The 14,799-nt window shown below is 46.1% G+C and overlaps 1 protein-coding gene across 1 annotated transcript in view; it reads right to left on the minus strand.

The window, feature by feature from the left end:
* Window positions 1–14,799, minus strand: part of KCNN3 (potassium calcium-activated channel subfamily N member 3) — a 96,082-nt gene that overhangs the window by 18,618 nt on the left and 62,665 nt on the right. The window contains exon 4 of the mRNA XM_053370163.1: window positions 12,098–12,239. Coding sequence (XP_053226138.1) covers window positions 12,098–12,239 — 142 coding nt within the window. The remainder of the gene's footprint in view (window positions 1–12,097; window positions 12,240–14,799) is intronic.

Genomic DNA, 14,799 nt, shown 5'->3' on the forward strand with positions numbered 1-14,799 from the left:
GTAATGTTAATGGACTATGCCGAGTTGGCGAAACTAACCGGGAAAATTTGGAACCAGCAGGACCAGGCCTTTTTGAAAGACTGGAATAAATTTACATTGTAATTGAGAGACAATTGTAAACAATTGACATCGTTAGTAGGGCTACAAGACGTTTTGTAAGGTTAGAGATATCAATCATGTTTAAATGTTGTACTTAAGATCTGGATTTAAAGGTAATAATAATACAGTGGTATCTCGGGTTAAGAACTTAATTCGTTCTGGAGGTCCGTTCTTAACCTGAAACTGTTCTTAACCTGAGGTACCACTGTAGCTAATGGGGCCTCCTGCTGCCATGCCGCGATTTCTGTTCTCCTCCTGAAGCAAAGTTCTTAACTCAAGGTACTATTTCTGGGTTAGCAGAGTCTGTAACCTGAAGTGTCTGTAACCCGAGGTACCACTGTAATAACAAAATGCAATATCAGAGCATAATTATGAAAACCATTAGTTGAGGAGGAGGGAAGTCTTGGGCCAAGATGGCCAAGTGGTCTTTATATATTATATGCAAGATGGATGTTTTCTCAATTTTTTTTAATAAAATTCAATTAAAAATTATATATATAAAGAATAGAGAAAAAGGACATGCTAGATCAGCCCAATGGCCTCTCTAGTCCAGCATCCTGTTCTCACTGTGGCCAATCAGATGCCTGCGAGGAACCTGCAAGAAGGACCCAAGCTCAAGAGCTCTCTCTTCTCTGGTGGTTTCCAGAAACTGGTATTCAGAAACATCGGTGCCCCCAACAAAGTCTTCTAAGCAGCTGGTCCCTTACCTTTCCCGCCCCGACCTGGCCACAGTGATCCATGCAATGGACACCTCCAGGCTGGACTACTGTAATTCACTCTACACGGGGCTGCCCTTGAAGCTGTCCCAGAAACTCCAGCGGGTGCAGAATGCTGCAGCGAGGCTCCTCACGGGGTCTCCGCCATGGGAGCATATACACCCAGTGCTTTTCCAGCTGCACTGGCTCCCGGTGGAGTACAGGGTCAGATTTAAGGTGCTGGTTTTGACCTTTAAAGCCCTTCACGGCCTAGGACCCTCATACCTACGGGACCGCCTCTCCCGGTATGCCCCACGGAGGACCTTAAGGTCCATAAATAACAACACCCTTGTGGTCCCAGGCCCTAAGGAAGTTAGATTGGCCTCAACCAGAGCCAGGGCCTTTTCAGCACTGGCTCCGGCCTGGTGGAACGCTCTGTCTCATGAGACCAGGGCCCTGCAGGATCTGCTTTCTTTCCGCAGGGCCTGTAAGACAGAGTTGTTCCGCCTGGCCTTTGGCTTGGAGCCAATTTGATTCCCTCCCCCTCTTTCTATTTTTCCTTTCTCCTCCTGTGATGAGGTGCATTTTAATATTTTAAAGTTGTATTTTAATTTTGTTTTTAAGTTGTATTCATTCAACTTGTTTTTATTATTGCTTGTTAGCCGCCCTGAGCCCGGCCTTGGCTGGGGAGGGCGGGGTATAATTATTATTATTATTATTATTATTATTATTATTATTATTATTATTATTATTACTAGCCATGGTGGCTCAGCTCTGCTTCCACTGTTGGATGTCCACAAGTCCTCTAGAGTTCATAACTTTAGAAGAAGAAGAAGAAGAAGAAGAAGAAGAAGAAGAAGAAGAAGAAGAAGAAGAAGAAGAAGAAGAAGAGTAGTAGTAGTAGTAGTAGTAGTAGTAGTAGTAGTAGTTTGGATTTGATATCCCGCCTTTCACTCCCTTTAGGGAGTCTCAAAGCGGCTAACATTCTCCTTTCCCTTCCTCCCCCACAACAAACACTCTGTGAGGTGAGTGGGGCTGAGAGACTTCAGAGAAGTGTGACTGGCCCAAGGTCACCCAGCAGTTGCATGTGGAGGAGCGGGGAAGCGAACCCGGTTCCCCAGATTACGAGACTACCGCTCTTAACCACTACACCACACTGGCTCTTTTATAAACTTCTATCATGCCACCTTCGCCTTTTCTCTCAACTTAAAGTTCTCAAATGCTGCAAGATGGAGATTCATAGAACCACGCTTGCTCTTTGATATCTGCAGGAGGGAGAAACAAAGGAAGGGGGTCTTCTCTCCCAAGGTGGCGCTGAGAAGGAGGAAGTGAGGTCAGCAACCCTGAGAGCATCCGTCCAAAAGCAGAAGGACGGTCAGCACAGGTTAGGTCAGAAACACAGTCTAGGAAGTCGGGAGGTTATCCTCTCTATCACCTTCCTTCCAAGGCAAATCCCATCAGCATCAATATAAGCTGAGTTGCACAGAAAGCGTACTTCAACTCTGGAAAAATCTTAACACTCCTATGTGTCATTCCACATATTAAACCTGGGTTTGCCACCAGCTGCACACTCAGCGGGGAAGCGAAAGCTATCCCAGCTCTCTGAGAAGTAGGGGGATTAATTTACCTTGCAAACCTACCCACTGTGCCCCTTCTTGAAACCAATGCATGAACCGAAACACACTTATCCTCTGAAAAGCTGCCCTGAATTTTGAAATGCAATTCTCCAGCCAAAAATACACATATCCGTGAAAGGAATGGTCAATGATGCATCGTCTGCTAATTGGAATCTGCGGGAGACATTCTCTGCCAAGCTTCAAAGATTTCAGAAGCCTGCTCCACGGTAACTCAGAACCAGCGTTAGAAATTGAGATATATAAACCAGGTGCCGAACGGCTCCTGAAACCAAGGTTTTGGTGGCCGAAACAGAACGCCTAGTGGCCATTTTGGGGCTTGAAAGTCGTATTTTTCAAAACGGCCTTTTGGCTCCTGAAATTCATTCTGATTGTGCAGATAAAATATAACTGGTGGGATTCTGTAGGATGTGGTGCTAGTGTGTGAAAGCAGTCAAGACCCAAGAATCCCCAGGCATACACCTTCAGATGGTGGAGACTTCAGAAGCCATCCTACCATCTTCACTAGCCTGCGAAATGTACCTTGCACCCAGCAAATTTTGAACGTTGCTTGGAATAATGCTTTTTCATTCTGAATAATTCCAAATGCTTTTTTTTAAAACAGGGTAGGGGTGAATATACAGCACAAAGTGGGGGTGGCAGCCCCCAAAAGTTTGGCAAACACTTGCTACACCACCGCTGGGAAAGCACTTGCAAAAATGTAAACATTAGGGTCACGGGTATTTGAAGAAATACACCCCAAAATGCAAGCCGATGCACAAACACACAAAATTTTGTTGAAATGGGGAACAGACAGAAAACAAAATTGACAAACTAAAGGATGAGCTGGTAAGACCCATCCAATACTCCTGGAGATGCCCTACTAAAATTTATCATTCTTCATTTAAGCATTCACATAAAAAGCACCGTATTTTTCGCTCTATAAGACGCACCAGACCACTAGAGGCACCTAGTTTTTGGAGGAGGAAAACAAGAAAATAAAGATTCTGAATCTCAGAAGCCAGAACAGCAAGAGGGATTGCTGCGCAGTGAAAGCAGCGATCCCTCTTGCTGTTCTGGCTTCTGGGATAGCTGTGCAGCCTGCATTTGCTCCATAAGACACACACACATTTCCCCTTACTTTTTAGGAGGGGAAAAGTGAGTCTTATAGAGCAAAAAATACGGTAACTTGCCAACCGAGCCCTGGTTTTAAATATTAAGCAGAGCCCTGCCGCTCTGGAGGAACTCTGCAGTTATCCGCTCCCTCCCTCCTGCCCACTCGGCCCTGAAGCAGCAGGATCCTACTTAGCGGGAGATTTCGTTGTTGTTTTTTAATACCTCTGTGCTCTGAGATCTGCCAGCCAGAAGCCTCAGGTGCTAAAAGACTCATTTTCTGGATGAATGGCGTAGAAAGGTCACTCTTGCCAGGTCTGGAGGGGATTTCCTCTCCAGCTCAGCTTGAGCTCTCCCAAGCAGCCAATGCGCAGCTCGGCTGCGTCTCCATTACCGCCCTGCCTTGTTCCTGCTTATCCCTGGCTGTGTCCCGCAATCCCACAAGTGTTACTGTGTAAGAGCGGAATATTGCATGGAGCGCAACTATCTGGCGTCTTGAAAAACTCAGCTTTCTTCTAAGAACAAAAAATAAAAATAAAGAGGCTAGGCATGAGGAGCTGGTAACCTGCAGGCCAAATGTGGCCCCTGGGGGGCTTTCATCCCCTCCCCTGATGCAATTAGGTTTTAAAAAAGCTTTCACATCAGCTCCAATAGAAGGCTCCCCATCCCGCAGTCTAATTGCAGGGCAGGGGGCTTGTGATCTTCCTGGAAAGGTTAACCCATGGATAGGCAAACTAAGGCCTGGGGGCCGGATCCGGCCCAATCGCCTTCTAAATCTGGCCCACGGACGGTCTGGAAATCAGTGTGTTTTTACATGAGTAGAATGTGTCCTTTTATTTAAAATGCATCTCTGGGTTATTTGTGGGGCATAGGAATTGGTTCTCCCCCGCCCTAACATATAGTCCAGCCCTCCACAAGTTCTGAGGGACAGTGGACCGGCCCCCTGCTGAAAAAGTTTGCTGACCCCCTGGGTTAACCCTTCTCTCCCCAGCTACAACTTGCAGGAAATTCATTCATTCATTCATTCATTCATTCATTCATTCATTCATTCTCTCTCTCTCTCTCTCTCTCTCTATTCTCACACACAAAATCTGGCTTGACAATAGCTAATTTCCAGCCTGACAGCTGGGTGTGTCTGTGTTCATGAGGTGTACAGTATCTGTGTGTGTGTGTGTGTGTGTGTGTGCACGCGCGCACATACCCACATTAATGTTGTGTGCCCATTACTTTTTAAACCGCATGTTTAAAATAAGAAGAACTCTTATGTGTGCCTCTTGTTTTTGTATCTATTGCATGCTCAGAACAGATCTCTTGAAAGTACAGTGGTACCTCGGGTTACATACGCTTCAGGTTACATACGCTTCAGGTTGCAGACTCTGCTAACCCAGAAATAGTACCTCAGGTTAAGAACTTTGCTTCAGGATGAGAACAGAAATCATGCAGCGGCGGCGCGGCAGCAGCAGGAGGCCCCATTAGCTAAAGTGGTGCTTCAGGTTAAGAACAGTTTCAGGTTAAGAACAGACCTCCGGAATGAATTAAGTACTTAACCTGAGGTACCACTGTAATGGGCTTGACTAACTTTAGTGGATCTACTTTGAGTAGAACTTAGCTGGGCAGGATTGGAACCAATGACTTAAAATGGAAGGGAAGCAGATTTCAGCTTGAAGCAATATTAATTGACCTATATACCAATCTTGGCTCATGAGGCCATTCCCCCACCAAAAAAAACACCCCACTCCCAGCTGTCAATCAGCTGATATCACCGTTGGTCGGCCATCATTCTCCATCAACATATGTAGCAGAACAAGTAAATAAAATGAATGGCACCATTTCGGACTGCACCACTTCAGAGTGCTCTTCCAGATTTAAAAACTCCATATATTCCTGCAATGTAATTGGAAATTGTGTTGTGCATGTGGTTCCTATCCACACGGGATTCCCTGCAAATATAAAAGGAGAAGGAACAGCAGAAATTTGTTCTAGCTATAGAAGAAATCACTGTATATAAATAATATACCTTATTGCATTAAGCCCGAGAACCATGAGTTAATGTTGCTGGTTATAGTATTTATCATTTCCTTTCTATAAAATTATTCCATAATTTGCTTTTTGTGTATGTAAGTAAAACTTAATAAATGTTAGGTTGCCGTTGTTGTTTTAAAAGCCTTACAAGTGTGTGTGTGGGGAATAGCTAGGACAAGCATAGGCAAACTCCGGCCCTCCAGATGTTTCGGACTACAATTCCCATCATCCCTGACCACTGGTCCTGTTAGGTAGGGATGATGGGAATTGTAGTCCCAAACATCTGGAGGGCCGGAGTTTGCCTATGTCTGAGCTAGGACATGTATGCTGGCTCACCATTTGTAGGGAGCTTTTTAAAGGCAAGAGAGCATCTTTTTTCATAAAAAAGCAGAGGGGGGAGTAACATTTCCTCTTCCCCTGCAGTCTAAGGTGGTTCAATCCATTTCATCATTCTATTCCATGTGCAGATGAGGACTGGAAAGAGATTGGCGATCCTGGGGAGGAGCTGTAGCTCACTGACAAAGCGGCTGCCTTGCATACAGAAGGGATGAAGGTTCAATCCCTGGAATCACCAGTAAATGGATCACAGAGAGGAAGAAAAAAGGCTGTGTGTGAGAGAGAGAAAGCTGAGCTGACTCAGTAAAGGCCGCTCCTTTGGGTTAAAAGCGTGCGCGCGCGCACACACACACACACACACAAACCTACATGACTGTGGACAGCAGGGCTGTTAACCAGCACTAAGGGGAAATCGATCTGCGTTAAGAGATCCCGATTATGTGCCCCAAGGAAAAGCACACGGCTGATCAACCCTTTCCAGCGGTGGGTGTTCAAAGAAAGGTTAGTGAAAATAAACAAGAGCAGGTGCCAAGCTCAGAGGGATGGAAACCTCAGAGAACAAACGGCAGGCCTTGAGGCGGGGTGGAATCGAGCTTCCAAGGTTTCCAGCGGGGCAGGAGGCAGAGAAACTGCTGTTTTGTCTCTCATCTCCGCTTGGTACGGGTCAGAAAGTAGCAAGAGGCAGCCACCAGTCAGAAAGAGGGAGGAGAATCACAAATAAATGGGCATTTTATAGGAACTGGATAGAAAGAGGGGAAGCCAACCCTAGCATACAAGCTTGAATGAACAGACTGTGTACATGGCTAAAGATATGAAGAAGGAAGGCCTGACTGGGGGGGGGCTGGAGGGGGGGAAGTAAATCGGAAGGTATTTTGAATTGATTTGTTAGGTAAGCCTTTTTTTCAGAAACCATATATATTAATGTTATGTAGTTAGGCATTGTAGTATGAATGAATTTTGTTCTGTATTCTTTGTTTTATAGAATATATATAATAATGTTATGTTACTAAGCAAACTTAATAAAACAGAAAAAAACGGAAAATAAATAAATAACTGCATTCTCCAAAAAGAAAGAAAGAAAGAAAGAGAGGGAGGGAGGGACCCTCTGGTTCAGTGAGATGGCCCAGCAATTCCCCCTCTCAGGAATGCAGGAAGTCCCCTTGTGCTGCAACCAGAGACATCTAGCTCAGTATTTATGGTGTCGTTCTTCATCTTGGGTCTCCGGATGTTAAGAACGCAAAAGCGCTGCTGGATCCGGGTGATGGCCAGCCTAATCTAGCATCCTGTTCTCAGGGCGGCCAACCAGGAAACCTGCAAGCGTGCAGGATGCAAGCACACATTGCTGGACCGCAATACCCATCATCCATGATCATCGGGCTAAGCTGGCTGGGGACAATGGGAGTTGTAGTCCAGCAGCACCTGGGGGACCCAAAGCTGAAGGACACTTGGTCTACCCAGCACCCCTGGGCTCCAACTGTTGGGTCCATAGAATCATAGGAGAGTTGGAAGGGGTCCAGCCCCCTGCGAGATCTCTCATGGTGAGAGACGGGAGAAGAGAGGGGTGCTCCCAGGTGAGAGCTGGGGGTACGCACCTTTTTCTGTATGGGGCAAAGTTTAAGAAATATTTGTGAGAAGGGATCTTGCATTCTTCCGTCTCTTCTGTTTCTTTTCATTTAATTTCTTTTTATGTAGATTAGGTTGTCTTCTATTGTAAAGCAGACACTTGGGTTGCAAACGTGATCCGTGCAGGAGGCACGTTCGCAACCCACAGCAGTGCGTCTGCGCATGTGCGGATTGCGATTCGGAGCATCTGCACATGCGCAAAGTGTGATTTAGCGCTTCTGCGCATGCACGACCGCTGAAACCCGGAAGTAACCTGTTCTGGTATTTCCGGGTTTCGACGTGTCTGTAACCCAAAAAAAACACAACCTGAAGCATCTGTAACCCAAGGTATGACTGTATTGTGAAAAGTGTTAACAAAACACACACATCCCAATACTGTATTTTATTCAAGTTGGCAACCCTACCATAGACCCTCACCAGTTTCTAGAAGTGTATGTGGCCCCCAGGCTGCAAATTGTTCCCCAGCTCTGCTAAAGTTCAAAAGGAAGCCAGATTGAACCCTGGAAACTTTAAAGAAGTTGCTCTGTGTGTGTGTGTGTGTGTGTGTGTGTCTGTGTGTCTTTCCAGAATCCATCCCAACATGCATCAAGAGGTCACACCAGGATTATTTGGGTGCCGCTGAATTAATGATTCTCCAGCTGCAATGGAGATGATCCTTGAAGGCTGCCGTGCCAAAGCACTGATAAATCGTGTGGAAACCTCCCTAGTCTCAGATTAATGATGGGTCTTTTAAAAAAAAGAGTTCCCAAGAAGAAGAAGAAAAGAGGTCAGGACAAAAGGAAAGGTTCTAGGCTGGCCAAGCCCTTCCAAATAAAGCACGTGGTATTTATTTATTGACGACTGATTGATGGCGAAGAATTGCCAAGGCACCGCAGCACATCCCAGAGAACTGACCTCTGGGGAGTCGGCGAAATGGTGTTCTTAAACATTGCGCTGGCAGGCTTCTGAATAGTGAAATAAATAAACAGGAACGTTTTCTTGCAAAGAAGGGGAAGGCTTACCCATTTGCACAAATCGTTTTCCTGGGTTTTGCTCGTAAGAAGAGCCCGACTCCTGGATCAGGCCAATAGCCCATCCGGTCTAGCACATCCTGTTCTCACAGTGGCCACCCAGATGTCCCAAAGGCCAAGCAGGACCCCAAGAGCAACAGCAATTCTCCCCACCTCCGATCCCCAACAATGCAGCCTCTGACAGTGGAAGCAGAAAATAGCCTTTGTGGCTGGTAGCCACTGATAATCTTTTCCTCCATGAATTGTGTCTAATCCTCTCTTGAAGCTACCTAAGTTGGTGGCTGTCAATACACCTTGTGGGAGAGAGTTCCACAGAGTAACCATGTGGAATGGAGAAGTGCCTTCTTTTAATCTGTCCCAAATCTTCTGACATTCAGCTATATCGGATGGCTCCAAGTAGCATGAAAGAGAGAAGCTTCTCTCTATGAACTTTTTCTCCATGCCGTGCTTGCTTTTAGATACCTCTATCATGTCATATTCCCCCTTTCCTCTAAACCCCAAAGCCCCAAATGTTGTAAGATTTTGGTTGGCCTTTTCCAAACCTTTTCCAGCAAGGGAAAAAAGTTTTCAAGCAACCCAGCAACTGCTGGGAAATCTGTATTCAGCTGCCTTTTCTGAGATATAGGCTGCAATCCCTCCATCCACCGACCTGGGAGTAAGACCTGCCAAACTCCATGGGATTTATGCTAATTTGCACCATTCATTTTGGGACGCGGGTGGCGCTGTGGGTTAAACCACAGAGCCTAGGGCTTGCCGATCAGAAGGTCGGCAGTTCGAATCCCCGCGATGGGGTGAGCTCCCGTTGCTCAGTCCCTGCTCCTGCCAACCTAGCATGTCAAAGTGCAAGTAGATAAACAGGTACCGCTCCGGTGGGAAGGTAAACGGCGTTTCCATGCGCTGCTCTGGTTCGCCAGAAGCGGCTTAGTCATGCTAGCCACATGACCCGGAAGCTGTGCACCGGCTCCCTTGGCCAATAAAGCGAGATGAGCGCTGCAACCCCAGAGTCGGCCACGACTGGACCTAACGGTCAGGGGTCCCTTTACCTTTAGCTTTACACCATTCATTTAACACCTCATGGTACCACTTTAAACAGCCACGGTTTCCCCCAAATAACTTTGGGAGCTGTAGTTTGTTAAAGGAGCTGAGAGTTATTTGGGGAGCCCTGTTTCCTCCACAGAGCTACGGTTCTCTTGAGTGGTTTAACAACCAAACCTTCTTTACAGGTAACTCTGGGAGCTGTAGCTCTATGCGGGGGGCACTGGGGTCTTCTCACAGCACCCTTAACAAGCAACTGCTCCCAGAATCCTTTGGGGGAAGCCATATAACACTGCGCTTTAAATGTATGGTATGAGCTGATCATACCATAGGTCTGTATAGTTAAAGGTCCGTATAGTTCAAGCTATGGTTTTCCCAGTAGCGATGTATGGAAGTGAGAGCTGGACCATAAAGAAGGCTGATCGCCAAAGAATGGATGCTTCTGAATTATGGTGCTGGAGGAGACTCTTGAGAGTCCCATGGACTGCAAGAAGATCAAACCTCTCCATTCTTAAGGAAATCAGCCCTGAGTGCTCACTGGAAGGACAGATCCTGAAGCTGAGGCTCCGATACTTTGGCCACCTCATGAGAAGAGAAGACTCCCAGGAAAAGACCCTGATGTTGGGGAAGATGGAGGGCACAAGGAGAAGGAGATGACAGAGGACGAGTTGGTGGGACGGTGTTCTCGAAGCTACCAGCATGAGTTTGACCAAACTGCGGGAGGCAGTGGAAGACAGGAGTGCCTGGCGTGCTCTGGTCCAGGGGGTCACGAAGAGTCAGACACAACTAAATGACTAAACAACAAAATGAGCTGATCCTCAGTTTTTGGTAGACACCTATAGGAATGGTATCCAAAGCAGGCAATTCCAGAGTTTCTTCTCCACCATGAGGCCTAGAGGCATGGTTTTTAAATTAAAGCCACGCCTCTCAGGGAGCTGGACATTGCCGCAGAGCCTGTGCTCCTTCCCTGAACCCTGAATGCACACAAGTTTTGGACCGTGGCTCGTTGACTCATAAAGCTCTGGGATTCTCACCAGGCCGCGGATCCGGCTTCCGAGAAATAAATCTGGCAAAGGAATATCTCCACCCAGTTGCAATCCTTCAGCAACATTCGGAAGGGGAGAGGAAACAGGACCTGCCGCCTCTGTATATTTCCCCTGGGTGGGGTAGGGCAGCCCAATCCAGCTCATTAATTAAAAGAGAGATAAACAAACCAGAAATGGTGCTGTGTGTGTAAGTAGCTTGGATTAATGGAGTGGGCTGGGGGTGGGCAGGCGAGAACGCTCCACAGCTGGCTCCGGAAGACATCTGGGACAACTCTGGAGAGGTTGGAACCACGGCAGAAAGTGTTCAGCAAGAGCCTTGCTGGATGGGACAAGCAAAGACCCGTCCAGCAGTCCAATATCCTGTTTCCCACAGTCTTGGGCCAGAGGCTCTTGAGAAATCACACCCCGCAGGGTGCGGGGGCAACAGCCCTTCCTGTGCTTTGTCCTCTACAGCTGGTAGCAGCTGGGTGTTTAGAGGCAGGCTGCCACTGGACATGGAGGTTCCATTCCTAACCAGCAGCGGTTACCAAAGAGGCTCCGCCGGTTCAGGCGAGAACGGCCATCTTCATTCCACATCCTCGTTTGCACACACACAGGCAAGCAGCGGAGGCTGCTGCCAGGCAGACCCCACTTGCCTGCATTTATTAATTATTGTTATTATTAATTAAATATGTACACCGCACAACGCCCACAGGTCTTAGGGCGGCTCACCACATAAAATCACAACCGGAAAACACAAGGTAGATAATAAAAATAGAAACAAGAACAACTCAATAATGCCCCCTCCCCAATGTATTATTATTCTTATTAAAGGTAAAGGGACCCCTGACCATTAGGTCCAGTCGTGGCCGACTCTGGGGTTGCGGCGCTCATCTCGCTTTACTAGCCAAGGGAGCCGGCGTACAGCTTCCGGGTCATGTGGCCAGCAGGACTAAGCCGCTTCTGGCGAACCAGAGCAGCGCACGGAAACGCCGTTTACCTTCCTGCCAGAGCAATACCTATTTATCTACTTGCACTTTGACGTGCTTTCGAACTGCTAGGTTGGCAGGAGCAGGGACCGAGCAACGGGAGCTCACCCCGTCGCGGGGATTCGAACCGCCAACCTTCTGATCGGCAAGTCCTAGGCTCTGTGGTTTAAGCCACAGCGCCACCCGCGTCCCTTTATTCTTCTTATTATTAAAGCACTAAACTAGTTGTGGCTTCCCCCAAAGAATTCTGGGAGCTGTAGTTTGTTAAGGGAGCTGCAAGCTGTTAGGAGATGCCCTATTCCCCCCTACCGGAACTACAGTTCCCAGAGTTCCATGGGAAGAGGGGACCAATTGTTAAACCGCTCTAGGAACTGTAGCTCTCCGAGGGGATCAAAGGGATTGGCCAGTGCCTGCTGGGGCTGATGGGAGTTGGAGTCCAACAGCATCGGGAGGCTGCCAGCCCTGAAACAGCACTTCAGACGAGACGCAGAATGTTTAATCTTCCCCCAGGACTGCCCCCACGAGGTTCCCTCTTACCATAATGCCTGTGAGCAAGCAGACGCCTTTGCCACAGTATGTGTGTGGCACCATGTCGCCGTAGCCGATGGACAGGAACGTGATGGAGATGAGCCACATGGCACCCAGGAAGTTGCTGGTAACGTCCTGCTGGTCATGGTACCTGCCGAGGAAATACAGGCACAGGTAAGGAACTTTTTTTAAAAAATAAAATTTTTCATTAAATTTTATGTTACACAGTTTAAAATACTCATTTTAACATCCTGAAAATATCAGTGTGACTTCCCTTCTCCTTCCATTGTTCGTTTTGCATATTGTTATGTACTGAAGTTCTCAGTTTTCACTCAGGTCCACATATGCAAATAAGGGATTGAAAGTGACGTTCAGTGATTGGATAGTTACAGAAAATGGTTACTGTTGCATTCTAGTGGAGCTCTGTATAAGCAGGCTGGCTGAACCCTTCAGTTCAGTTCAGTTCTGGCCTGTGAATAAACAAGAGCTGTCCGAAGAATCGCTGTGTCGTCTGATATGTTCACCCACAACTTAACACATATCATAGATTCCTGCATATTTTTCAAAAACTAAACCATTCAGTATTCCATTATTGCACCCACCAAACCTTATTTACACTGTCGAGTTTATCTTAACGCTGCCAACGTTTTCAGGTGTGCACAATTTCCCCCCAGATATTCAATAAACGTTTTCCAATCTTCTCTAAACCTATGTTCTTCTTATTCTCTAATTCTGTATGTTAAATCTGCAAGCTGCACATATTCTGTCAGCTTAAGTTGCCATTCTTCTTCAGTTGGGACTTTGCTCCTTTTCAATTTTTGGGACTAACAAAACATGGGCCGCAGTAGTAGTTGTTGTTTAGTCGTGTCCGACTCTTTGTGACCCCCTGGACCAGAGCACGCCAGGCACTCCTGTCATCCACTGCCTCCCGCAGTTTGGTCAAACTCATGCTGGTAGCTTCGAGAACACTGTCCAACCACCTCGTCCTCCGTCGTCCCCTTCTCCTAGTGCCCTCCATCTTTCCCAATATCAGGGTCTTTTCCATGGAATCTTCTCTTCTCATGAGGTGGCCAAAGTATTGGAGCCTCAGCTCCATACATAAATCATCTTTTTCAGCCAAGGGCCACATTGCCTTTGGGGCAATCTTCTGGGGGCCCACATGGCAGCAGGGAGAGGGGCCAGAAGCAAAAGTGGGCGGAGCAAGAAATGCAAACTTTACCTTCCTACAGTAGGCTACACACAATTCTCACAAGACTACATCCATAGAAACAAGAGGCATTATATCAGATTTGAAAGATGCAGAAACACTCAAGGAGTCAAAACAGGAGCAGGGATGGGTGTGGCCTGGGGAGAAGGGGTGGGGCCTACAGAGAGTCCCATGGGCCAAACAGAGAGGCTATCCTATTATTACTATTATTATTATTATTATTATTATTATTATTATTATTATTATTAACTTGTACGCTGCCCATCTGACTGGGTTGCCCCAGCCACTCTGGGCAGCTCCCAACAGAATATAACAGAACACAGCAAAACATCACAGACATTAAAATCTTCCAGATACAGGGCTGCCTTCAGGTGTCATATAACTGTTTATTGTGTACAGAATCAATCTTTTATTCTCTGGAACAGCCCGCCCATTGAGATTAGGCTGGCGCCTTCGCTTTAGTTTTCGGTGCCTGCAAAAAATATATTTTTTGCTTAGGCAAGCCTGCCCAGCTGTGTAAAGCTGATGTGCATTTTTATATATTTTTATCCAATTTTATTATAATGGGGGGGGGATAAGGCCAACCTGGGTTGTAGCCAATGCTAGCCCTACTCAAAGTAAACCCATCAAGGGATATGGTTAAAAGAGTTATGAAAAGAAGAATTTTAAAAAGGAGAAGGGGAGTATGACTAGAACAATATTATGTCAAAGTATACAAGGTGGAGTAAAGGACCAAGGTAAGGGAAATTAGAGACATAATAAGTGGAAACATATAATTATAAATGAGGTTTGAAAGAGGGCTAGAATTTGCTGAATTTGACGGAATAAAGAGGAACACAAAAAAGGGAGGTGTGAGGAGGTCAGGACAGAGGGATATGGAATTTTGAAAGTTAAAAGTGGATTTTTCTTCTTTTTTCTTTTTCTTTCTTTGCTATCTGTGTGTTTCTTGTTTTCTGTTTTCTGTTTTGTTATATGTGATTGTTTGCCTTATGTGATTTTATGATTTCTATGTTTTGTAAAACCTTAATAAACATTTATTTTAAAAAAAATCAAAGTAAACCCATCAAAATGAACAAATCTAAGTTAATCATGTCTATTAACTTCCAATGTGTCTACTCTGAGTAGGACTAGCACTGAATGCAACCCTCAGCTTTTAGCTTCTGACTTTCATTGGCAATTTTAATCTGCATTATTACATTTTATGTCAACCCGTTTAGAGGTGTTTTTTTTAAAATAAAAGAAAATATGTCTGTGGTGAGAATGAGCAGGAATGGTGAGACAGTTTCAGACTAGTGCAGAGAGACCTCCAGGAGCTCTAATCAACTCTTGCCGTTGTGCAAAAAGTATCGCTGCATGTTAGACAGGGACCATAAAACATTTCAAACTAAAAAACGGGTACTGCATTTTCAAAATATTCTCAAGAGGAAGCAGCCCAGAACTTATTATTTCCTAGAACGCCAACCAGACATCAAATGTACCATTCTGGGGCAGCAAGAAAACGTGC

Source organism: Podarcis raffonei, chromosome 16, assembly GCF_027172205.1.
Source record: "Podarcis raffonei isolate rPodRaf1 chromosome 16, rPodRaf1.pri, whole genome shotgun sequence".
Lineage (NCBI taxonomy): Eukaryota > Metazoa > Chordata > Lepidosauria > Squamata > Lacertidae > Podarcis > Podarcis raffonei.